Genomic DNA, 25444 nt, shown 5'->3' with positions numbered 1-25444 from the left:
GTATTCACTTTCTTCCTTATGGACCGACACTCTACTTTACACACACTTTTATTACGCGATCGTCACGTACGCTTGGGCCCATACCAATTTTATTTAATTTTTATACTAATGTTCATTTAATTATTAATAATTTGCTAAATAAATAAATATCTGGACTTTTGTTCAATTTTTATTTAGACATTTATAACATACTATATATATGTATATATATTATTTAAATTAAATATTTAATATTACAGGGCTTTGGCTGGGCCGTGAGGATATTCCTCTGCCCCAGCCCCAACCCAAGCCCCGACGGGGCAAAGAATCGGGTTCACTGTCTAGGCCAAGGCCCATTGTCATCCCTAATCCTATCCATGAGTAATTTTTATTATCTCATATGGATAAAGTTAGTAAACACGATACATATATATATATATATATATTAATAGCTTTTAACCCCGTTATTTCTTGGTGTTCTCTAACCCCAAAGAAGAAACCAAAAGGGGTGATCCATTTAATATTTATTTTAATTCATGCATCAACAACACTAGTATATATGACAAAGATTGAAGCCATTGAGTGGTTGTAAATAATTGAAAGTAAACTGTATGGTTTTAAAAAGTGGATTTTTAGTCATATACAATTTTTTTTTTAAAGAAAGTTATCATTAGTTTACATTAAGTAATATTTAATGTAGAGGTTCAATATAATCAACACTTTTTTTTTAAGTAATATTTAAGATGCTATTCTCAAATATTGATAAGATAGAGCTTAAATCACAATTAATGCTCATGAGAAAGGGAGATGCACAGAAGTTCTTATATAAAATCTCAACTATAGAATTTTATACATCCATGAGATATAACAAGAGTACAAGAGAAATGTTTTCGGACCTACTCACAAAAAACAAGATTTTAAAAATAATAATAAATCTTCTGGTTGTAATTTCTAGGTATAATACCATGGATAGTCCCTATATTATACCCAAAGTGCCCTTTAGTCTCTTTCATATTTTTTTTTCACATAGGGTCCCTGTATTTTTCATTTCACGTTAAATGAATCCCTCTTCTTAGCAGACATCGATTTTGTCATCTTCTTTGCTGACATGACCTAGAATATGTTTAAAATATTAGTAAAATATTCAGAAGTTTGATTAATAGGGTAATTAGCCTATCAAATCCGGATGGTGGATCCAAACTAATCAGATTCGATAGAATAATGGAAAATGAGCCGTCCTCCACCTTGGCCTCGGATTTAGTTGCCTTCTAAAATCTTCCCCCTTTTCTAGGGCTGTCGTGAAGGAGTTCACCGCCAATGCCAAGGAACATGCTTCTAGGACTGTCATGAAGGAATTCACCACAAGTACCAAGGAGCTTAATTTCTAGGGTATCTCATACCGACAAAACTTCAAACATAACACGATGGTCAATGCACACACTAAAAGGGAAGGACCAGGTAAGCATAATCAATTTTCTCAGTAGGGGTTAGCGTAAAAAGTGCGTGGATGAGTTGTATGGTTTTCAGTTGTACAAAATGAGATATGGCATTGTTTTTGTGTTTAGATCATTTGGATTGCTTACCATTTTTATATTATAAAAATGATGAAGTTAATCTACCTGGGTTATAGTTGTTTTGTGTATAGATTATTACCATTATTTTCTTTTTTTTTCAGTTCAAATGGTCCCTTTTGTTGTGGCTCCCTAATAAAGCTTTGAAAGGTTATGCCTTTGGTGTGACTCACATGGTGACAATAAAAAATAAATTGGTTAACTAAAGCTTAAATACTTGAGGTATGCTTGTACTAGCTAAGTCTTCATTGTTTATTTTTGTGTATCTTCATTTTTCTATTTTTATGTCTTGTATGTGTTTGATGAGAGATTCTATTTTGCTTGAATATATGCTAAAACAATATAAGTTTATAAGTTTTTGATTGATGATAGATGCTTTGTTCGAAATGTTTAAGGTAACATGCACCTATGTATGTTGTAGTTTAGCGTTAATCTATGTTTATATAATTATGCAGCAACTTGTGTAATGCTAATATGAAATTGGAATGGTTCATGTTGCAGCAGAGACACACTGGAGGACTTATAATTGGAAGGGATGTCCCCCATTTTAGTTCATTTGTCACTGCAAAAATATTGATGGTATAGCATTTTTTTTCTGTTAGTCCTATAACGCAACCATAAGACTAGTTTCTATCTAAAATTAGAAATGATGTTTCATAGTTTAGTGATTAGACAAGAAGGAATAGCATGGTCAGGGAAAGGGTAATGACAAACAACACAACAAACTTTGAAGGCACTGTAAATCCAGAGTTGTCCATAAAGCAGAGCTGCACTGGTGCTGTAAATGAACACCCAAGAGGTTGAAGAAAACTCTTATTATCAGGTCTAGTTTATGGGATTACAAGAATGATGTGTGAATTAAACACTTTAATGGTAACTTTTGTTGTAAATTTTTGGTCTATACTTTGTTGCAAATTGTGTGTGTATCTCACTTTACATTAAACTATAACTATCCAAATTCTGTGGGATTTGAAATTAACTGTGCTAATGTTGTTGTTATATCTATTGATTATAATTGCAGGTTTTTTTTCTTGTACATATCTATGAAATGTTGACTTGGTATTGTTGTTGTTGTTGTTGATTGTATTTCAAAGCCAAATGACATTTTTTTTTTTTTACGTAATGTTGTTGAGTACTCAATTGAAACAATGGAGTTGTCATCACGGTGGATAAAAAAGAGATGTGAAGATTAAATTTTTTTCCCCTTCTGTTGCCGGTGCCGGTCCCAACAAAGATTTTTTTTTCTTTTTCTCCTTCTGATGCCGGACTTCTGTGCTACCAATCTGGGGCTGGCGCTGGCGTGCGGACGTGATGTTGTACGGTTAGACATGGTAATGGTGTGTTGCATGGTGGGACATGGTAGTGATGGTCACCTATGTTGGACGGCAAGAAGTGGAAATGTTGCCTTGATGGATCCATGGCCAAGGTGGAGGATAACCTATTTTCCATTAGCCTATCAGATCGGATTAGTCTGGATCCACTAATATAGAACAGCATATAAGTTATCATGCTTGCATATTCCTCCATCAGTCAAATTGTATCTTTGCAAAAAAGCATGTACCCTACTTTTATGTTTACGAGCCAAAGTTCTAGCACATGAAATACAAAGTATATACTTTATTCTATGCAACTCTTTTTTTTTTAGGATCCACTGTGATAATGAGAAAAAATCAAGATTCGATAGGCTAATTACCCTATTAATCAACCTTCAAAATATGTTACTAATATTTTAAAGATATTCTATGCCACATTAGGAGAGAAGACAACAAAATCAACGACCACTAAGAAGAGGGACACATTTGACGTGAAATGAAAAATACAAGGACCCTACACAAGCAAAAAATATTAAAGGAACTAAAGAGGCACTTTGGGTATAATACAAGAACTATCTAGGGTATTATACCTAATTTCTAAATATAGAGCTTTCCAGTAATAAATGATGTACTAGAAGTTGATTGAATGTGATAACAAACAAGTGGATCATACATTGACAAGGTCTGTGTTTTGAAGGTCAATGAGGATAATACATGGATATGATCATGAAGCATACAAACAATTTGTGTTAATTATTTTTCAAGGAAACCGTGGAGAATTATTTCTGATTTGCTGAAAGGTCAAGTGGAAGATTATTGGGTTAGCTATAATACATGAAGTAATTTTCAAGTTTAAGATGCATACTTAATTCATTATCATTAGTAAATAATTATTTCTAAATTTTTGTTAGTAATTTTGATAATACTTCATTCATCTTATGCGCAGATGAATGGGCAATTTTTTTTTGGTTGAGTACTAACCTTTGCTCATACAATTTAAGGCTCAACATTCAATTTGTATCAAAGTGAGGACTAACATTTAATTTGGTTGCATCGACGAGGCTATTGGGGCTTTCCATCAAGAAATCAATGATGTGAATGCTAGACTGCATGCGTGGACACCAATACTCCATGTCATCTTCACACATGGAAGCTGGCACACGAGCAACTTATCCACGTGTGCATTTTTTCGAATGTCATATCATGGCTTCTTCTCCTTCTTCTTCCCCTTTTCTCCCCAGAGTTTAGTAAACTAGAAAATCACCGCAGTGATAAAGTATCTTCCGACAAATGTGAGATCGCTGCTAATAGAGAAATGATGGGGCCCCCACACCAGAAATAGTATTTCAAGAGTTCAATACTTCCAAATTGGGAGATAAAGGCTTAGTGACCAGTGGTTCACATTTCTATAGCAAGAGATCAAGAGCATGTATTCTAATGGGTTGTTGTGAAACTAGCTAGGCTAGCTCATCTATTTCCTATCAATTAATGTATCGTTAAACTTAAGAAAAACACTTACATGTGCTTCCATGTGTTCTTGTATTGTTTTTGTTTCTCCTATATTTCTTTTCTTGATTCCAATCGATTAAAATCACATTATATTAAGAAGATTAGATATTGGTACATTGAGAGTAAGTTTTTTCTCTATAAGTGGACAAGATCATATAACTCTGCAAATCCTGCACATTACCTGAATTTTACTATATTTGTAACTTACACACCATTCTGTTGGAATACATGCATGCAAAAATACACAAATGATACATATGAGGATTACAAAAATCAGATAAAACAAAGTGGGGTAGAACAAGGAATAAACACTCTTCTTGTAGTTATATTACTTGAATTATATACAAACACAGAAATACAACAAGTAACTAACTTTGGTGCAGAAATACACTATGAAGTGCACACCAACATTGTAGCTGGAAATGCACTTTGGCCATTAGTGCAATACTAAACAATGCACCATGTGAGGAGAGTTCCATAAAAGGAATACATACAATTCATCAAGAAACAGTTAAAGAAAAGTACATCAATAATAAGATTTTAGAACTACAAACACAATTCATCAAAAAAAGTACATTCCGGTGTGGAGGCCCCACCATTTCTTTGCTACCTGTGATCTCACGCTCGTCGGAAGATGTTTCGCACTGCAGTGATTTTCTAGGTTACTGAACTCTTGGGAGAAAAGGGGAAGAAGAAGGAGAAGAAGCCAACATGTGGCATCCAAAAAAATGCACACGTGGATAAGTTGTTGATGTGGCGGCTTCCACGGGTGAAGATAACGTGGAGTATAGGTGTCCACGCATGCAATCCAACGTCCACGTCATTGATTTCTCACCAAAAAGCCCCAATAGCCTCGCCGGTGCAACCAAATTAAATGTTAGTGCTCACTTTGATACAAATTGAATGTTGATGCTTAAATTGAAATATGAGCAAAAGTTAGTATTCAACCAAGAAAATTACCCATAGATGAATACTATGAATGAGTGATGGCTGTAGTTGATGTCAAGACATGAACGAGCATGCATGAGCAGAGACCATACCATATATGAGTAGAGACCGCACTTTTTGTGAGTACTTGAATGATTATGCTTTTATTTCGTTGCCAAGAATAACTGAGGAATAATAACTATATAGTGAGATATTTATTAACATGAACATATATTATATTAAGCATATAGAATATGTAATAAAAGTGTGGACACATGCATGTGTATCTAACAATAGTGCCTTCTTATTAGCTTTTCTTGCGTCACACATCTCAAACATAGACAATTTCTTGAGAGAGAGAGTATGGGCAATACTTAAGTCTAGGCTTCACCTTGCAGAGGGCTAGTACAACATCAGAAAGAATTAGTAAAGCCAAAGCTAAGGAAGGTAACCTAGATTATCATTTCCAATAGCGAGAGATATCTGAAATCTTCCATGTTTCTTTTTCATCAGCATAGCATACCTAGAGTGTAGTTCGGTCTTAATTATTGCATTGTCTTTGTAGGTGGAGTATCCTTGAAATACACGTGTGAATTCGGGAAGATTGTCTGATTCAATATGTGGCCTTCTATCCTGCACAACGCATACTCCTATTACTCCTTGCATAATCATCATTAGTTTAAGGTCTTCGCTCATCATTTCGGATTTTGACAGATTTAACACTTTCAGCGAGCCTGTCGGATATAAAGACTTTAATAATATATAGCTTTTATCTCGGTGGTTATCTCCTGTACTAGCTGAGGGAAGTGTTATGTAGGTTGAGGCCATCGTACCGATCTTTATGATGTTTGAGCCACATTTTGTTTCTTTGCTGACATATTTTGCTTTCCTATTTCCCTTTTGCACCTTCCGGTAATTGTTTCATTTACCAAGGCCATAGTCCACTGATTGGTAGTTGTTTGGCTGGTTATATTGATACCTACATCGATTGTAGTTAGTTCCATACTTATTATCGAAGATAGTATACCTGTTCCTATAGCTGATATTTGTGTTTCTATAAGCCATTGTATACATACATCTCTAACAGGTAACCCATTTTATATTTTTCACATTTTTACTATGATTAGTTGTCTCTTGGAAGATTTCTAGGTTGTTTTTATATTCCTTATAGCCTTTATAGATTATTTTTCTATATCTAGATTGTTTTTCTATATCTAGGTTCTTGATTCCTAACCCTTTCTATATCTGATGTACTGGATCCATCCTGATAACTTGTAACTAAGAATTTCATAAAACATGCGATGCCAAACAATTACAGGCTACCAAAAAGTAAATATAATAATATGCCATAAACATAGTGGTACAGATATTTTCTTTCCATGGGTAAATAAAAGAAAGGTGTTAGTTGGAATGTGCTAACTTTATGCTAGTTAATTTGGGGGTTAAGAGATTCTTTACCAGGATAAAAACAGGAAGAAAAAGCATAAATTGAAATCATTAACTTGATACTATTTAATTTGGGAGTCAGTCAGTATTAGCATATTAGGCGTTTATATATGTATATATGATAAACATCTAAGTGTACATATTTTATATGTATTTGTGCAAATGATTATTGTATTTTATTGATGAATCAATGCTCTTTTTATGGTTTAATTGTTTAATTTCATGTTACAGGCATAAAAGAAACCTAGGTGAGCTCAACGACACGCATTGAGAAGAAATCGACATCGAAGACGGCGTTTTAGAGCCCGACAGACCCTGTAGCATTACTGTAGCATCCTGAAGCATGAAGACTTTGGGAAAATTCTATGCCTAGAAATCCTTACAAGCAACCTAACGACCGTGAAGACAACCGTAAGCAATTCAGAGAGCAGCAGCACTATAGTAGTACTGTAGCAACTTAATGAAATTTTTAGCCCGTTTTATAAGCACCCTCAGGGCCAGTATATTAACCGTGAAGCAGCCCGTAAGCCACCCCGAAGCCACTCTTTAAATGGATGTTTAGGGCGTTACTTTGAAGGAGGAGACACCCCCTTCTTGAAGCTCATCACCATCATTGCGAATCTGATGAAGAAGAAAGGTTTTGAGGGCATTTCCACGGCGGATTTGGCAAGGAGAGCGCGATTTGGAGCAAGATCTACTCAAGGGCTTGGTTTTGAGAGGTTGAAGATGACAGGAAGCCACCCCTTTGAGTAGCACCTTCGGAAGCTTCTCCGGCATCCATCTTTTGAGGGAGTTGTTTTATGGTTTATTTAGTTGTTTTCATGACTTTCTTGGTGTATTTTGTGACCATGAACAACTAAACCCCAAGGTCACCGGATGTAGGTGAACTTGTGTTGTTTGGATGTTTAATCTATTTATTGCATTTTGGTTTGGTCATGATCCATGTCTGGTGTATTTGAATACCTTGGTATGCATGAGAACCCTGTGTATCAATTCTTAGGTAGTACTAGGTTACATGACCATTGCCCTAGTATTAGACTCACCAATCTTGGAAGGGATATACATATAAATACGCCATGACCATCAGGTATTTGTACCCCTCCATTTCTATAGTTGTTAATAAGTTATGTTTCAACCCAAGTTTAAGAAAACCACTACTCCCATTGCAATCATAAGAGGATTTGAGCAGAAGAGATTCCGTATCCAATACTCATATCGGATTAGGGGTCAATTGTCGTGACCATCAGGTTGGCCTAATCTAGGGTTTTCTTGGTCCAACTAGCCACTTGCTTGATAATCTTAGCATCCTACACACTTTAGTAGCCCCCTAGGGGATCCTCATCTGTGACCACTTCCTTGCTCTGATTACTCCCCATATATTGCCTTTATTGTTAGCATTCTAGTTGCATTTACTTAGTTTCTTGCAACATCTCTATCACACTTGAAATTGTAGGTTAAACAACATTACGAAGAGGAAGTAAGAGTAGAATCTCACGACGTTGGGAATACGACCCTCTCGTATTCGCAGGAGAGGTATTACTTGATGATCCATGCACTCCCTCAAGGGCACCCGTGAGCATTTCAGAGACACCTCATGGGTGCCTTTGCTGGTGCCCCGCAAGGGCACCCACAAGGGCACCCGAATGAGGCACTTAAGTGGTCCCTCACTTATCTCTCACCTCTCATTCTCACTCTTTCATTCTTTCTCTCATTTCTCTTCCATTTCTCCACCAAATATCCTCATTCTTTTTGCTTTAGATCACTTTCCTCCTCCTCTAAACTTGTTTTGTGAAGAAATTTTGAAGATTAAACACTCTTTTGGGCTGATTTGAGCACTTGAATCTCTCCATATACTCTAGGGCAAAGGTAAGCTTCTTCATCACTCCATCCTTGGTTTTTAATGCCTTTGTGGGATCGATTCTTTGGGATTTTGGGTCTCTTTGGTTGCTAAAACAAGTGTGGAATGTGATAAATACCTAAATGTATGTATTTTATATGTATTAATCTTGTATTACTTGTGTATATTTTAATAAATTGATGCCCGTTTAAGTTTAAATTGGTTATTTCGGTGTTGCAGATCTTAAAAGAGTCGAGCGAAGCTCAAAAATGCAAATTGGACGAATTCGACACCAAAAACGGCATTTTTGGGGTTCCAGCACTGTAGCAGACACTGTAGCGGAGTCACTATTCATGTTGTGGGGCATTAGGCTGTGAGCTTCACGTGGTCCATGCGCCCGCATGAGTCCCCGTGAGGTTTGCTGGAAATTCACAACTCTCAGTACTGTAGCTGAGTACTGTAGCACTGACACCTTTTTCTAGGCAAAATGGCAGTGAGCTTCACGGGCTCCATGCGCCCGCATGGAGCCTGTATGGACCTGACAGGGTATATATTGGACTGAATTTCTAAGGCAAAGAGGAGGACGTTTTTCGAGAAAGCTTTTGGGGGAGTTCTTGGAGCCAACTTCCACCAGTTCAAAGGAGGCAAGATCATATGTTTTGGAGAAGGGGAATCAAAGGGAGAAGCTTGGTTTGGCTAGATCTTCATCGATCTCTTCTTTGGGAGCTTGTAGACGACAAGGGAAGCCTCCCCGATCGCGGCGTCCGTGGAAGCTTTCTACCTCACTTGGCTTGTCATCTCACTTATATTGTTTGAGGGAGTTTTCTTATGCCATTTGTAGTTGTTTTCATGGACCTATTGTTTGTATTTGTTTGCATGGACGAGTAGACCCCAAGGTCACCGGATGCCGGTGAACCTTGGGGTAAACTTGTGCATTTTGATGATCTAATTTTGTCTATTGCAATTGTTGTGTGTTTGTGATTCATTCTTGGTGCATTTGATGTGTTGCTTACATGAGAACTCTGTAAACCAACTCCTAGGTTGTACTTGGTAGCGTGACCATCGCCCTTGTAGTAGACACACCAAGTTTGGAAGGGATTCATGTACGAATATGCCATGACCATCGGGTATTTTGTACCCCTCCAACATTAGGGCTAAACCAAGTTGTGTTCTGGCTCTAATTAGAGATTTCCCCCTTTGTTAATGCAATTGTATGAGGATTTGATTGTAAGAAATTCCGTATCAATACTTATATCGGATTAGAGGTCAATTGTCGTGACCATCGGGTTGATCTAATTTAGGAAATCTCTAGGTCCAAACCCTCAATTGCATGACATTCTTAGCTTCCTTTACACTTTAGTAGCCCCTAGGGAATCCGCATCCGTGACCATTTCTTTCCCCTTATTTTATACCCTTGCCTTGTTTTAGACTCCACTTGTAGTTCTTTCATTTTAATTAATAGATTAGAGAAACCCTTCGAATCTTTCGGCTAGATAATACGCGAAGAGTAAGTAAGGGTAGATCCTTGGGCCCAGGAAATACGACCCTCTCGTGCTCGCACGAGAGGTATTACTTGACGACTCCGTACGCTTGCAGATCGTGCATCAGAATGATTCTCAATGGTTGTAAATTTTGTTGGCTACTTTTACAAGCAAAACTCTTGCAAAAAAATTTCGGGTTTACTATAGCACTGGTTATTTTTCACTAGTTTTCATTCCATTGAGCTCTATTTTGCTTATAACTTGGTTTAATGGTGTATTCTTTCTCTTGTAGACATGCCGGTGAAGAAAGTATCTTAGAAACAAGCTAGGAGGGATTGTTCTCCTGCCCCCGTTGAACCAAGGTTTTCAAGAGAGGATCATAAGACAAGATTTGCACTTTTATCGCGAAAAGGGTTTAGTACCATCAGGAGGATCGATTGGGGCATGTTGAAGACATTGGAATTGGATGGTATCGTCTTAGAGCTTATTTCTCATGATGGGTGGGATAGATTGTTCTCCATTGAAGAGACCACCTACAAAGAACTCACTTTGGAAGTGTTGAGCACTGTTGAAGTTGCAAAGTATTGTCCGTTCACTCACCAAGCAAGTTTCGCGCATTTGGGAAGAAGCATCGAGTGACTTAAGACCAATTGGGTGTTCTTTTGGGACTCTATATGGAGGCATACACGTGCACACCCAAATTCAAAGCCTTGCCTCATGACTATCCATATCCTGTGACAAGTGAGACATATTGGAACTCCATTGCTATATATAATCTCCTGACTCTTGGATCCAATTTAAGTTTTAGACTTTATGCTTATTATATGATGTTACAATTTAAAATTAAACTTCTGACTTATTATATGAGTTTTGGTTTTATAATTGGACTTTCCACTTAAAGTAATAGATTTTCAATTATAGTTCATTTTTTTTACGAATACAATCTTTTTTTCTGCCTACTTTCATATGGTCTTTCTTTACTTGTGTGACACCATCAAGAAGTTTCTGAGAGCATATCCTTTCCATCCCAACGAGGATCTATCAAAGTTTATAGGCCTTTCTATTTTCCTTGGAGCATTCTAAAAGTTTGTCAATGGATATCAATCAATGGTTCAAGACATTGAAGAGTTCAAAGATGCACTATGTAATTTTATTATCAAATGAAATTTTAACTTATAGTTTATGCTTGGTATATAACATTCCCATTTAACATTATAGTTTTCTGCTTATAATGTAGTGATTCTGAACGCTATCATCTTTTTCCGTCTGGTTTCATTTATTCCATCCTCACTTTGATACATACACCAACATGGATTCATTTTTGAAGAGCATATCCTTTAATTGAGACACATTTCCATCCCAACAAGGATTTATCGGGTCCTAGCCATCCAATACACCATACAATTGAACACTTCTAAAATACACCATACAATTTTGCTAGAAAACAAAAATTTTAAATTTACCTTTATGAAGAATGATATTCAGAGGATGATAGATTTCTTTTTAATAAACGACCTATCAACTTATTATAGAGCCTTTTCACTTACCAAACTACCTATCCATGTATTACATTAGATATTCACTTAATATAACATGTTTCCATGTATTATAAAAACTTTCCATTTAACATAGTGGGTTTCTACTTAATGACTACAATTTTAGCTTAATATATTACCGTTCTCTTTAATATTTATTGTTCTCACTTAGTACCTACCTTACAATTTTAGCATTCTAAAAGATTTTCAGTTTTCATCTTAGCCAAATTTAGATTCACTTAAATATCTCAATAAATTTTGATGAGGAAATGCACTTAATGTGGATGTGAGTTATGGGTATGAATCTTAAGAAATATGAGCTACGATGTGAAGAGGCTATTGAGCCCTAACACTTGTCCTCAAACAATTTAGCTTGTATATGTATATACATACATACATACATATATATATAATACTTTAGGACTTGAATCATATATATATATATATGTATGTATATTTTTGTCAACATCCCTCATAGCATATCATACCTAATCATGTAGAAATAGGGCTCAACAACCTGTTCAACTGGTATCTCTTGTTGCTCTCAAGCATCACACCCATAACTCACATCCACATGAAATGTGTTTCCTCATCAAATTTTATAGAGGTATTTAAGTGAATCTAAATTTGGGTAAGCTGAAGATTGAAAATATTTAAATATATATATAATATATATACTTAAAACATTAATAGTGAAAGAGAAAATGTGACAATTCTACAATGGAGATGAAAGATCAAGTTAATTTTACAAATGAAACAGGCATACATTAAATCCCTAAATGCAAACACCATTCATTAAACCCTAAATACAATTTAAATACAAAATCCCTAAATGTAGTACTTAGCTAGACATCGTTTTGGATTTCAAACATAAAACAAATCTAAGAAGAGAGTATGATAGTTAGAGTTCCCAAAAAAGAAAAACGAAAAAAACTTACAATAGGCCGGTGCTTCCTCCCCCACTAGTTGAATCTCCCAACTCGCCTACATCAAGCTAGATTAAACCTTCTTCCTCTTCCTCACTAGTAGATACATGCCTTCATAGTCAACAGTCACATTGCTCTGACTCACAACTGCCTCCGTAGGACTGGAGAAGAAGATGACAAGAATGCATTCTCTCCAAAGAATTGGGTATGATGTGGTGTCTTAATACTGTGCGGACACTAAAAACGACTTGGACTAATTAGCAAGGAAAATTGATGTTCCAAGTGAGCTAACAAAAATTTTTTGGTGGCCACATTATCCACTTGGATCCTAAAACCCTTGGATAACCTCCCAAAGCAATCAAATTAAAGATGAGTGACTAATTTGATGCAAATTGAAATTCAGTAACTAAAATAAAACAAACTGTAGTTTAGTTGAAAAACTTACTACTCCAATGAACCCAACTTTATATTTCAATCAAAACTAGCTCCTTAGCTTGTTAAGTAAATACATTAGACACATGCAATGCAAGAAATTTAATATTTTATTGATTACATATATATATATACACTTACTAATCAATTAGACTAATAATCTTCATAATATATAGCAGAATTTTATTCATATGACAACAAGCAAGCTGCCAATGGTAGATATAGATGATAAGGGGATTTTTTTTTCAAATAGGACAACATTCTCCATGATCTAACATTAGACTATTAGGACTGAGCTAGCCACATTTCTTCTACCAATGTCTGATGTAAGAAAGATCAGTATTATCATTTAGCATAAATCACATAAGCTCCAGATGCATCGATATTGCTCTCTTGCAATTTCATCATACTACTTTGCAGTGATTCATTCTAGCAATCAAGCACATTCACCAAGTTAATTAGCAATCAAGTAACTGACTACATGATGATTATTAATTAGGAAGAACTCACCTTAATGTGGAGCAAACAAATGCAATTGTCATTATATATACTTACACTTGATGAACTCCGTATAAGAGCTTATAAATCCTGCATCCCCTCCAATGATCATTCATTGCAAGTCCACATTCAACTGCCTATTCACACACAAAAGTTTTCATAGAAGCTAAATAATGAGATCTATATTTGCTCATTAATATATCGGAGAATTAGAGATAGAGACAAATGACCAAAATTCCATGTTTAGCTTTTTCTTCCTTTTCTTTTTTTAACCGTGGGGCAAAGGACTAGAATGAAATAGAAAAACAATTTAATGAATGCACAATATTATGAAATATTAATTTAAATGATAAAAAAATGTAGCAAGTGTTACTTCTGGTGATAGTGACAATGTTGTTAGGAGCAGCGATGGTGATGGCAGTAGGTGAAGGCTACGCAAGCAAGGAACAATGAATCAACGGATGACAATAGTGGCACACAAGTAAGGGGCGGCGGTGCATAAGCGATGGAGCAAGCAAGCCAGTGGGCAGCACTAGGAGGAGTGGTAGTGGCAACATGTGAAGGCGAAGCAAGCAAGAGAAAGACAATGGATGAGGGTGACAAAGGATAGTGGCATGGCTGGGAATGAAGAGAGTGGTGAAGGTGGTGGTTGTAGGTTTATGGGGTTGGCGGCTATTGGGTTTAGTTTTTTTCATCTATATATAATAGGGTAAATATGTAATTAAAGAGAAATTAAAGGTTAAAAGCTTAATGTATAAAAAATTATAAAATATATATCTCAATTTGGCTCCGGAGCCTATTGAGTTGAGTATTTTGTAGCTTGGCTTGTCAAATTCTGAATCGAATTTGAGCATTATTTGAGCCGATCTCAAATAGCTAATGTGTAGCTCTGATGGAATTTGATGGATTTCACAATGGAAATAATCTCTATGAAAAACCAGGATCTCATCACCATCTCCTTACTCTCTCTCTCTCTCTCTCTCTCTCTATTGTTGTCATGGAGGCATATAAGGTAGAGATCCAACCCTGTCTTTGCTTTAACTTTTTCTTCTTCTACTTGTTATTAAATCTTAAGCTTTGTGGATGCTGAAAAATTTGGATGATTGATTTGGTGGTTAAATAGATCTTGGTGATGGAGAATTAGGATTAATATAATAATATATATGATTGTTAATTTGTAGTTATTTTTTGGGTTTTTATTTGATAATTTAAGTTGAAATAATTAAATCTTGTTTTGTTGAAGATTTCTAGGTTTTTTCATGATGAGGGCTAATACAAGTGAACACACCGATCAGGAAGTGTGCGTGAAAGCAGGGTATAATCCACAAAAAAGATTGAGATTACTAGTACTAACTCTAATCCTGAAAATTAGCCTAATTGAAGTTGTGATGTTGTGTAAAAGAACTAGAAAATAAAAGCAAGACATACGGAATAAAGGAGTAGAGAAATCAGGAGAAAAAGCAATGTCCTGGCATAGCATCCCTTTAGGGTTTTATTAAGTTCAAGATAAAAATTATCTAGTTATCCAATCTTATTTTAATCGAGAGATTTCCTAAATTATACTAAACCCCTCTTACAAGGGGTGAATAGTAACTAAATCGGTACAGTGCTGATGTAGTCACCACATAATAGCTTTACATTTTGTGAAAACTCAATGTGAGTTAACAAGAATTACTTAAATAGGTAATCCTTCTTACAAAGAGATTACCCCTAATACGAATACAGAATAGAGATATGATTTTTCCTAAAAAATTATTCCACATAATTGTAAAGAGCATGAAAATAACTTGCTAACCCAATTGAGAGGATTGAGGGAGAAGAATTCTCCAAAGTATCGTATTGCTAGGCTTACTCACAATCCCCTCTAACCACAACATGTCTATGCTAGGTGTGTGTTTCTACTCATCACAAAGCACATCAAATATGATAACTAGGGCTTTAGCCACGATAGCAATCAAGCAATAAAAATGGGATATTAGATTCAATTACTATGGATTGTAATTAAAAAAACCAGTAAATTAGTGCACGCTTTACGTGTGTATGTACCGCAAGTGCAAGGGTCATCAAGTAATATCTCGTGAGTGAGTACGATGGGCGTATTCCTCATGGAATGATGAGAGGCTCCTATTACTTCATTTTCGCTAAATCAATAGCCTGATGTCTATGTTGGCTTTTAAATCTATTATTACAAACTAATTACTAAAATATAAATGAGGATTATGAAGTGAAATTGGAATGAGTTGGGTAATTGTACCATGATTCCCTCAATAATTACTTGTGATATAACATTAAGAGGTGACAATTTGATCTAGTATTGGACTGGGGGGAATTCAATGGCCTAGTGGCCCAAATCTCTTGGCAACTAGGTCTAAAACACTAGGAATTTAAGATGAAATATCTTCCACCCCAACCTTCTATATCCACCTTAAGTTCAAAAACTCCACTAGAAGGGCCAATCAAACACTAATCTTGAAATCTAGCAATATATAATCTCCTAGCGCATACATAGATCTAACAAGGCATGGGTGTTCAAATGAGTGGGAATCTCTTCCTCACAACATCAACAAGATAACATTAAACAATCATGCATTAAATCACAATCAACTAGAAATATTAATAAATTGTCCATAAAAGGTTCACAAGTAGTAGTCAAGGTACATAGACATACAATTCTCCTCGAATTGGGGCCATATGGATAAAGAATATAGACTAAATAATGTAAAATCCACAAGACAAGAATAAAGAATCTTAAAACTAACTCCCTCCAAAATGTCTCTGATGGTTGAGGTTGAGAAAATCCCAAGATTGTCAAGATGACACCGAATCTCTTCAAGCGCCCTGTACTATCAATGTGTGTTGAATCCCTCTTGAACAACTCTCTGGAATCTTCTAAAATATTGATAAATCTTGTCTCTTGCCACACAGGTCTCCAAATATTCTGCCGTCTCTAACCAATTTTTGCAAAAGAACCCCCCTTAAATAGTAAAATCTAGGGGTATTTATAACGCGAGTCCGCCACGGTCTCACCATGCCAGTTGTGAAGGCCATGGTGAATAATTTTTGTTTCTTGGGCTGCAAGTCGCTTCCTGGCACAGCCTTTCTCAGCATTGTGCAAATTAGCCACGGGCATTATAATTCACAACGGCTATTATGGAGGTCGTTGTGACTTCTGTGTTGTCCTCTGTGACTCCACACTAGCATGACAAGATCATGATCATAATGGGAGTGGTCAACAGAAATCGTGAAATCTGACCACGCCCGTTGTGAGCCATGATGGTGCTCTAGTTTAGCAAGTAGATCTGTTTTGCTTTAAAATGACTCCATATTCACTTCTTTAGCCATAAGATGACATAAAAGCCCATGATGAACAAAAGAATGAAATCCTGTACTAGTTTGGTGCTAAACATGAAAAATCTCATGCTAAATATACTATAAATGATATTTAAAATATGTGTTTTAAAACATTTATAATAAATCACAAATATCCACAACTAATGTCAAACGATATAACCCTAGTGTTTAACTATGCCCAAACATCTATGAAATTAGCCCTCCATTAATGGGGGACAAACATCCAAATTACAAGATACAAGGAGAATAAAACAAAGCATTAAAAACCCCCTTCTCAATCATGCCGAAAGTTGATAACCAAAAATCTCCAAAGGACCTTCTACAAACGCCGCCAAGCTTGTCTTAACGGCTACAATCATCCTCTCCCCAATCGTGGTGTCAAATCTCCTTCTACAATCGCCTCCAAAGCACTAACGACTCGCCCCCTTTCTTCCCTTAGTCTCACCTCCAAATTGGAACAAAGATACCCTAAAAATATCTAGTTTCAGTTAGTGGTGGCCACGGGCCTATAAAAATACTCATCCAGCCCGTAACTGGCCCGGAACGGGCCCACCTGGTCAATGACCTGGTAGGCTAGTCCATTGAACCGTAACTGGCCCATCTAGTGGACGGGCCGATTATGGGTTGGGGTTTTCCCAACCTGTGCCCGGCAGGTTGACCCGTCGGGTCAACGCCGGTTTAGAACCGGGTTGCAACTCGGCTCCAAACCCACTAAGTTACCTAGCGGGTTTCAAGACAATGGTTCCAAACCCGCCGGGTTACCCGGCGGGTTTGGAGCAGTTGGGGATTTTTTTATTTTTTTTATTTTTAAATTTAAAATTCAAATTTGTTTTTTCAAATTTTAAATTTGTTATATTTTTCTATATATATACCCCTCGTACCCCTCATCCCCACCTTATTTAGTTTTTACCAATTATCATTATTTCTCAACTCTCGTATCATCATTCTCTCTTAATCTTATTCTTTTCCAACTCTCTTACACTCATTTTTCATTAATCTCATTTTTTCCCAACTAAATATACTCTCACTCTCTCGAGGCTTAATATTGGGAGAATTTGGATTTTGAGTCTTTTCCAACTCTTCTACACTCATTTTCTATTAATCTCATTCTTTCCCAACTAAATATACTCTCACTCTCACAAGGCATAATGCTGGGAGAATTTGGATTTGGAGTCTTGGAGTCTTAACATTGCAATTCAACATTCTGAAGGCTTAATATTGCAATTTGATATTTGGAGTCTTCGAGACTTGGAGTGGTGCAAATTTGGATTTGGATTATCTCTTAATTTCTTTCATTTCAAAGTTCGCCAATTTAAAAGGTTAGTTATGATTTATTTATTTTAATTAGAGCTCTTAAGAAATGGGGTGATACAGGAGAGCAATAGTCCCTTTGCCTCCCCTGTTCTATTAGTCAAAAAGAAAGATGGATCATGGCGCTTCTGTGTTGACTATAGAGAGTTGAACTGATTAACTATAAAGGATAAGTTTCCTATACCTTTAGTTGATGAACTCTTGGATGAGCTACATGGGGCTCTTTTTTATTCTAAATTGGATCTCCGATCGGGGTACCATCAAATTCGGGTTCAACCAAAAGACATATTTAAGACTACTTTTAGAACTCATATGGGCCACTATGAGTTCAAGGTGATGCCATTCGGCTTGACAAACACCCCAGCAACCTTCCAAGCACTTATGAACTCAATATTTCAACCTTTCCTGTGCAAATTTGTTTTAGTTTTCTTTGATGATATCTTGGTTTATAGTCGATGTTGGAGGGATCATCTTATGCATTTGCAGACGGTTTTGCAAGTCTTGAGGGATCAACAACTCTTTGCTAAGGAGTCCAAGTGTAGCTTTGGTCAGAGCCATATTGAGTATTTGGGGCATATCATATCTGTAGATGGAGTCTCAGCTGATAAAACTAAAGTTCAGGCCATGTTAGATTGGCTAACTCCCAAAGGCATTAAAGGGTTGAGAGGGTTCTTGGGCCTTACAGGGTATTACAGAAAGTTTGTGAAAGAATAAGGAGAGCTTAGCAGACCTTTGAATCAGTTGTTAAAAAAGGACAAATTTTTATGGGATGATAGTGCTCACCAGTCATTTGAACTTCTGAAGCAGGCCATGAGTTTAACTACTGTTTTGGGCCTCGCAGATTTTCCTAAACCTTTTGTTATTGAGACTGACGCAAGTGCGACTGGTTTGGGGGCAGTTTTGATGCAAGACCGCCTGCCATTGGCTTATATGAGTCAATCACTAGCTAACCGACATTTGGGACTCTCCACCTATGAGAGAGAACTTATGGCAATTGTGCAAGTTGTTAACAAGTGGAGGTCTTATTTGTTGGGCCGCAAGTTCATTGTAAAGACAGATCATCAGAGCTTAAAGTTTTTTGTAGAACAAAGGTTGTCTACCATCATACAACAAAAATGGTTAAGTAGACTGATGGGTTTTGAATTTGAAATTCAATACAAGAAAGGGTCTTCCAATGTTGTGGCCGATGCTTTATCCTGCCAACAAGAAGAATTACCTGTGTGTGCACTCTCTTGTGTCACACCCAAGTGGATGCTTGAAATTGGAGCCAGTTATAAAGGAGATCCTACGCTGCAGAATTACTAGCCAGAGCTACCCTTCAATCTTCAGAGGATAGTCACATCTCTTTTACCAATGGAGTGATAAGGATAAATGGTAAATTCTATGTTGGTCCTACTGGGTTAAGACCTAAGATTATTTCAGAATTTCATAGTAGTGCATGGGGAGGTCACTCAAGCATCACCACCACTCTAAAGAAAATTCAGCAAACTTTTTACTGGCCAACTATGATTCAAGATGTTAAGACTTTGATTGCGGAGTGTCAAGTGTGTCAGACTTGCAAAAGTGAAAGAGTTCCTTATCCTGGATTGTTACAGGCATTGGATATTCCAGAGCAACCTTGGGTGGATGTCTCTATGGATTTTATCAATGGCTACCTTCCTCTGAGGGCAAAACAACAATCTGGGTAGTTGTTGATTGATTCAGCAAAATGGCACATTTTTTTGCTTTGAAACATCCATTTGCGGCACAAGACTTAGCTACTCTCTTCATGGATCAGATCCATCGTCTTCACGGCATGCCGAGGAGTATTATTATTGACAGAGACAGCCTCTTTCTCAATCAATTCTGGCGTCATCTTTTCAGCAAATTGGGTACCAAGCTAAATTACAGTACTTCCTACCACCCACAGTCAGATGGTCAAACCGAACGAGTCAATCAATGCTTGGAGACTTACTTGAGATGTTTTTGTGCTGACAAGCCAAAAAAATGGGTTCAATGGCTTCCTATGGCCGAGTGGTGGTACAACACATCCTTCCATACGGCTGTAAAGATGTCCCTATTCGAGGCACTCTATGGATTTCCTCCTCCACAGGTGAATTTGCACCAAATCTCAATTCCTGGCCACACCGGGGCTCAGCAGTTTGTTTCTGATCAAGCTGCCATGTTAGCCGCCATCAAAACCAATTTGCAGCTTGCTCAAGAAGCATTTTCAGGGAGGGGTATTATCACGAGTAGAAGGGTCTTCTGGATCTTCTTGTGCTAATATGTGTTTTGCTTAGCTTAATTCAGTTTGTTTTGCTAATCCTTTGGCTTGGTGTTTGGGAGTCACATGACAAGGTCTATATGTAGGTAGGAGTGGGGGTGAAGACGTAGTTTTTTAGAAAATTGGTATGAAGATCTCTCTAACTTTCCCTTGTTTTCCCTTGTCTTCTCTTCCCTCTCAAACCTGTAGAATTTCCCTGAATTCCTTTCTTTAAGCTGTGAAAGCTTAACACTTTTTGACTATGTTTTATCACTAGTACTCTGTGATATCTTGGATTATTTTTTTTCATTTGAATTTTGAACAAAGTTTCTTGAGCAATGGTTGGATTTGATCAGGATGGCTCCATTTTGTGGAGCTCTTTTAGCAGCTTCGTTTTATGGAATCAAAGATCTAAAACGTCGGATGATTTTGCTCAAGTTTAGAGGCTTATGTTGTTTAGTCGAGTAACATGAATTGCCTGCTTGGTTTAAGCTCCCGGCAAGCAGGCCTATGACTGTTATTTCTGATTCTGATGATGATTTTGTGATTCTGGCTCAGTCACAGAGTTTGGTGACTTCCGTGAATATCCGAAAAGCCAATGGCTTCATGACTGATGTGAGTAAGGATCCGCCATGCGAGATTGTTGATGATGATGTTGATGAAATTAGCAATGTTTTGAAGAAGAGGTTTTCATCTCCTGAAACGGTTTAGGTAGCTCTTGATGCTTGCTCTGTCAAGGTCTCCAAGAGTTTGATCGACAAGATATTGAGGAGGTTTAATAATAATTGGATTTCAGCTTTTGGGTTCTTTAAGTGGGTTGATAATCAACCTGAATTTAACAACAAACAATTTCCCAAATCGTATGATATGATGGTTGACATCTTGGGGAAGTGTAAAAAATTTGATTTGATGTTGCAATTTGTTGAGGAAATGAATCACATTGGGGGATTGGTCTCGTTATCAACAATGGCTAAAGTTATTAGAAGGTTTTCAGGGGCTAGAAGATGGCATGATGCTATAAAGTCCTTCTATGATTTGGAGTTGTTTGGGGTAAAGAAGGATTGTTCAGCTTTGAATGTACTTTTGGATAGTTTGTGCAAGGAGAGAAATGTTAAGAGTGCAAGGGATGTGTTTTTGTTGATGAGGAGTCAGATACCTCCTAATGCTATTAGTTTCAATATTTTGCTACATGGGTGGTGCAAAGCTCGGAAAACTAGATCGAAGCAAAAATAGGTCATCAAGGAAATGAGAGATTTTGGTTTCACTCCTTGTGTGATTTCATATACAAACCTGATTGAAACTTATTGCATTCAGAAGGATTTCGGGAATGCCAATGCTATTCTTACTGAGATGCGATCCCAGGGATGCCTTCCAACTGTTGTTACATACACAATCATAATGCATTCTTTAGGAAAGGCAAATAAGATTCAAGAAGCTTTTGCAGTGTTCCTATCAAGATGAGTAGAGATGGTTGTACTCCGGACACTTCATTTTATAATTCTCGATTTACATACTATGTAAAGCGTGAGACCTGCAGATGCAAATTGTCCGCTTTGAGGAGATGCACAGGGATGGGATTCGTCCAAATGCTATTACATACAGTACCTTGATTTCCGCCTTTTGTGATTATTCTCAAGAGGAAGATGCGTTCAAACTAATTGCAAAAATGGGAGAAATCCCTTGCATGCCTGATGTCAAGACTTACCACCTGTTATTGAAACTATGCTGTAAAAGGAAATATACAAAACTGTTAATGTACTTGTTAGTAGATATGTTTGAAAAGGATATTAGCTTGGATCCAGGCACCTACACTATGCTAGTGCAGAGTCTGTGTCAGAATGGCAAAACTACAACAGTCATGCTTGTTTTTTGAGGAAATGGTGTTGAAGGGGATTGCTGCTAGGCCCCGTACTTTAATCCTTTTGTTGGAGGGTCTTGAAAAAAAGGGCATTTATGGGGCAAAAGAAAAAATTCATCAATTGATGTTACAATCACGAAGCAGAAGATGACAGAACAATAATTTAATTGTTAACACTTAAGTGAAGATTAATAGTGAAGATTAATCAAATTATTGAAGTTATCTTTGGCAATCATAAGTTTTCCTTATTCCGTTGTCCAAGATTCCATGCACAGTTAAGTCAGCATGTAAAGCTTTTCTTTCTTGGCTTTTAGCTTGAAATTTTATGATTATGAGTTTTACTTTGTTTTTATATACGTATTAGGATTATTATGCAGATTGCTTAGCAGTCATAACTTTTTATTGTATGGTTTTTCTGTAACTTGATAATTGTTTACATGTTTGAAATTCTTTTCTTTCTTTGCAATGATGCTGAGCTTTATCAAGGACATTCTGTAGTTGATAGCATTTCTTGAACTAGCCAGCAACTTTCAAGGTTTACAAATTTAATTAAGCAGTTAAATATGTGATGAACACTGTAAGACAAACGACTTCTAGAAAATATCATGAGTTGATCCATGTCACTGTCTACCTGGTGTTGTGAGATTTGTAAACAACATAATATGATTATAATATGGATGAGGGTTTGCGGGATTAAATTATATCGTGTTGTTTATTAAGCAAAGAGCAACATTAGTTTTGCAAGATGTACTATCCCTTAATTCTATGAGGGGCTCATCTTAGAATATTTATGCTTATTCAGTTGGAAAGCCTCTCTGGATTTTGTTTTTAAATAAGAAAATGTTGTCACCCCAATTTTCTAACATGTTGTGCAAAGCAAAATAATTAAAAGATTTCAGGTCATTTTTTCAGAAATATTTGGATTATTTGGGCCTGTTTGTTTAGAGGGGAAGATATAAGATTTTGGACTTTGGATTTTCTCTGGCATCATTTACAGAGATTTATTTAATTGCTTATTATTAGTGCAACCGCACTATTTATTGGTATGATTTGACACCTAGACCAAGTGACGTGGCAACCAAGGTGACAAAGCATAATTGATGATGTGGCAAGCATGGTGACATGGCAAGATGACTTGGAGTGCAAGGCAAACATCTTGAAGATCTTGGTGGAGCTATTTTTAGTATGTCTCTAACATGGAACCAAATATCTTGAAGATCATGGTGAAGCTATCTTAAAGATCTTGGTGGAGTTATTTTTGGCAATGCATTACAACTTGAAGACAAGATCATATCAAGACCATATTTAGGTGATTTGATTGAAGACTAAATATGGTGGAGCTTAATTAAAGAAAGATCTATTCATGGTGTGAATGAAGGAGATACGATTTGAAGAATCCTTGATGATTGAATTGATTGATTGAAGATCTATTGAAGGCAAGATTTGAGGACCAAACTTGGGTGAATTGAAGATCAAGTTTGGAGAATCTTTGAAGACCAAATTTAGGTGAATTAAAGACTAAGTTTGGTAAGTTTCATTGAAGACGCAAAAGGACGTGCGCCCCTTGCGATGGGACTGCGTGATGAGGAACTGAGGAGGTAGGCTAGTTGCCGGCAGTCGGGATCGGGAGATTTGGGCCGCATCGACTCGGACTAAGCATGACCGGGAGGTTGATGGGTCTTGAGGTCGTCCGTAACGTAACCGTAACTCGACCAAGTCGCTAGATCAGGGACTATGTTGCAATTCATGTTACAACGTGAGTTGCAATGACTAATTTCTGCAGTGTTTTTAAAATTAGTAACCATGGAGATTCTAAAAAGAGGTATGTGCTATATTTGGGACGTTGAGGCGTCTATATAAGCTACCTTGCTCGTAGATTATAGGTGTGACTCTTGAGTGACTCTTGGGTGACTCTTTGAGGAGAGTGTGTGAGCACCAGACAATCTAGAGAGGCTAGTAATCTTTATTGTTGAGAGTGTGAGTGACAGGTGTTTGTACTCATCTATTTTTACCTCTTTTAGTGGATTGTTTATCTCCGGGCTTGGCCCCCCAGACGTAGGCGAGTGGACGCCGAACTCGGTTACCAACGTTGTGTGTCTCCTTGTGTTTGTTTGTGTGCTTTTTCTTTATTGGTTTGTGTGAGACTTCTATGAGTGCTTAAGTGTTACTTAATACCCACAAACCACACCGGAGGAACTAACACTTATTATTCTACATTAGATTAAATTGGATTCTTGTTTGTGTTATATACTGGGAAGTTACTGCCATATTCTTTTTTGAATTGAGTTTTTATTGATCCTTTGTTCATGTGTTTTGGAAATTTAGCCCTCCATACTAGTAAATTCGAATTTTATGATCTCATCTTCAGAGACATTTGCAATGTCGATTTTCTCTCTCACCATTTATTTTTTATTTTATTTTTTTATGAGTTTATGTTTGAGAATTTGAACCTTGTGATTATTAATTGAGCACGACTCTCTATTTGAATTAGATGGTTTATTGTTGATCAATTTTTCCATTTATTATTACAGGAGATACCTTTTCAAGTAGAAATGTTGTATAATGATAGTGGAATCAGAAAGTTTCCAATTGAGTGGAAGTGCTGAAAGATTGAGTTGGCAACGAAGAATATTTTAATATTGTAATTTTAGAATATAATTATTGAATGCCTGCTGTGAGTTTTATATTTAATTGCAGTAGTGCTACGTGCCTTTAGATGTATTAATTTTTATTTTATGGGACCAGGTGTCCATTTTAGTTATTAAACAATATCCTAAATTGTTTCCAAAATCGAAAACTCTCACCATTCAACTCTAAAAGATGGTCGGTTGGTCATCAAGAAAGGTACTTTTGATCTTTTTTATGCTTTTCTGGATTCTTGACTTAACACACTGCCAACAGTTCATGCCATTTTTGAGCAATTCTCTGTCATAATCATAGCTTTCACTATTGTATTGTGGGCAGCAACCTATATGTTTGATGTGCTTATGTAAAGAGTAGATTCTGCTTTTATGTGTGCTGTGGCGGAATAGAGAGGAGAAATCCACCAGCGATCGTTAGACAGGAAGGGAGAGGAGGAAGAGAGTGAGAGATGAGAACATAGAAAGTCAGGGAGATATTCTCTTCCCTTTCCTTTCATTCATCCCAGAACATATATTAGAGTTCACGTACAATTATGTGAGACATTACAATTCCCACAGCTGTCCCCCCACTTACTAACCATATTCT

At 36.7% G+C, this 25444-nt stretch overlaps 1 protein-coding gene across 1 annotated transcript; it reads left to right on the top strand.

Annotated features, from left to right (window-relative positions):
- Positions 1–20868: 20868 nt before the first annotated feature.
- Positions 20869–22231, top strand: LOC120265131 (pentatricopeptide repeat-containing protein At3g22670, mitochondrial-like). The gene is made up of 4 exons (XM_039273034.1): positions 20869–21063; positions 21172–21435; positions 21673–21774; positions 21896–22231. The coding sequence occupies exons 1-4, from the start codon at positions 20869–20871 to the stop codon at positions 22229–22231; spliced, it is 897 nt and encodes a 298-aa protein (XP_039128968.1).
- The last annotated feature ends 3213 nt before the right edge of the window (positions 22232–25444 follow it).

Source organism: Dioscorea cayenensis, chromosome 7 (assembly GCF_009730915.1).
Source record: "Dioscorea cayenensis subsp. rotundata cultivar TDr96_F1 chromosome 7, TDr96_F1_v2_PseudoChromosome.rev07_lg8_w22 25.fasta, whole genome shotgun sequence".
NCBI lineage: Eukaryota > Viridiplantae > Streptophyta > Magnoliopsida > Dioscoreales > Dioscoreaceae > Dioscorea > Dioscorea cayenensis.
The sequence above is the reverse complement of the archived record's forward strand: the minus strand, read 5'-3'. Positions and strand labels throughout refer to the sequence as shown.

Coding starts and splice junctions, on each gene's coding strand:
- LOC120265131 (XM_039273034.1), top strand. CDS start 20,869: ATGACTGTTATTTCTGATTCTGATGATGATTTTGTGATTCTGGCTCAG. Junction 21,064..21,171: donor GGTTTTCATCTCCTGAAACG/GTTTAGGTAGCT, acceptor GGGTTCTTTAAG/TGGGTTGATAATCAACCTGA. Junction 21,775..21,895: donor TAATGCATTCTTTAGGAAAG/GCAAATAAGATT, acceptor TGAGACCTGCAG/ATGCAAATTGTCCGCTTTGA.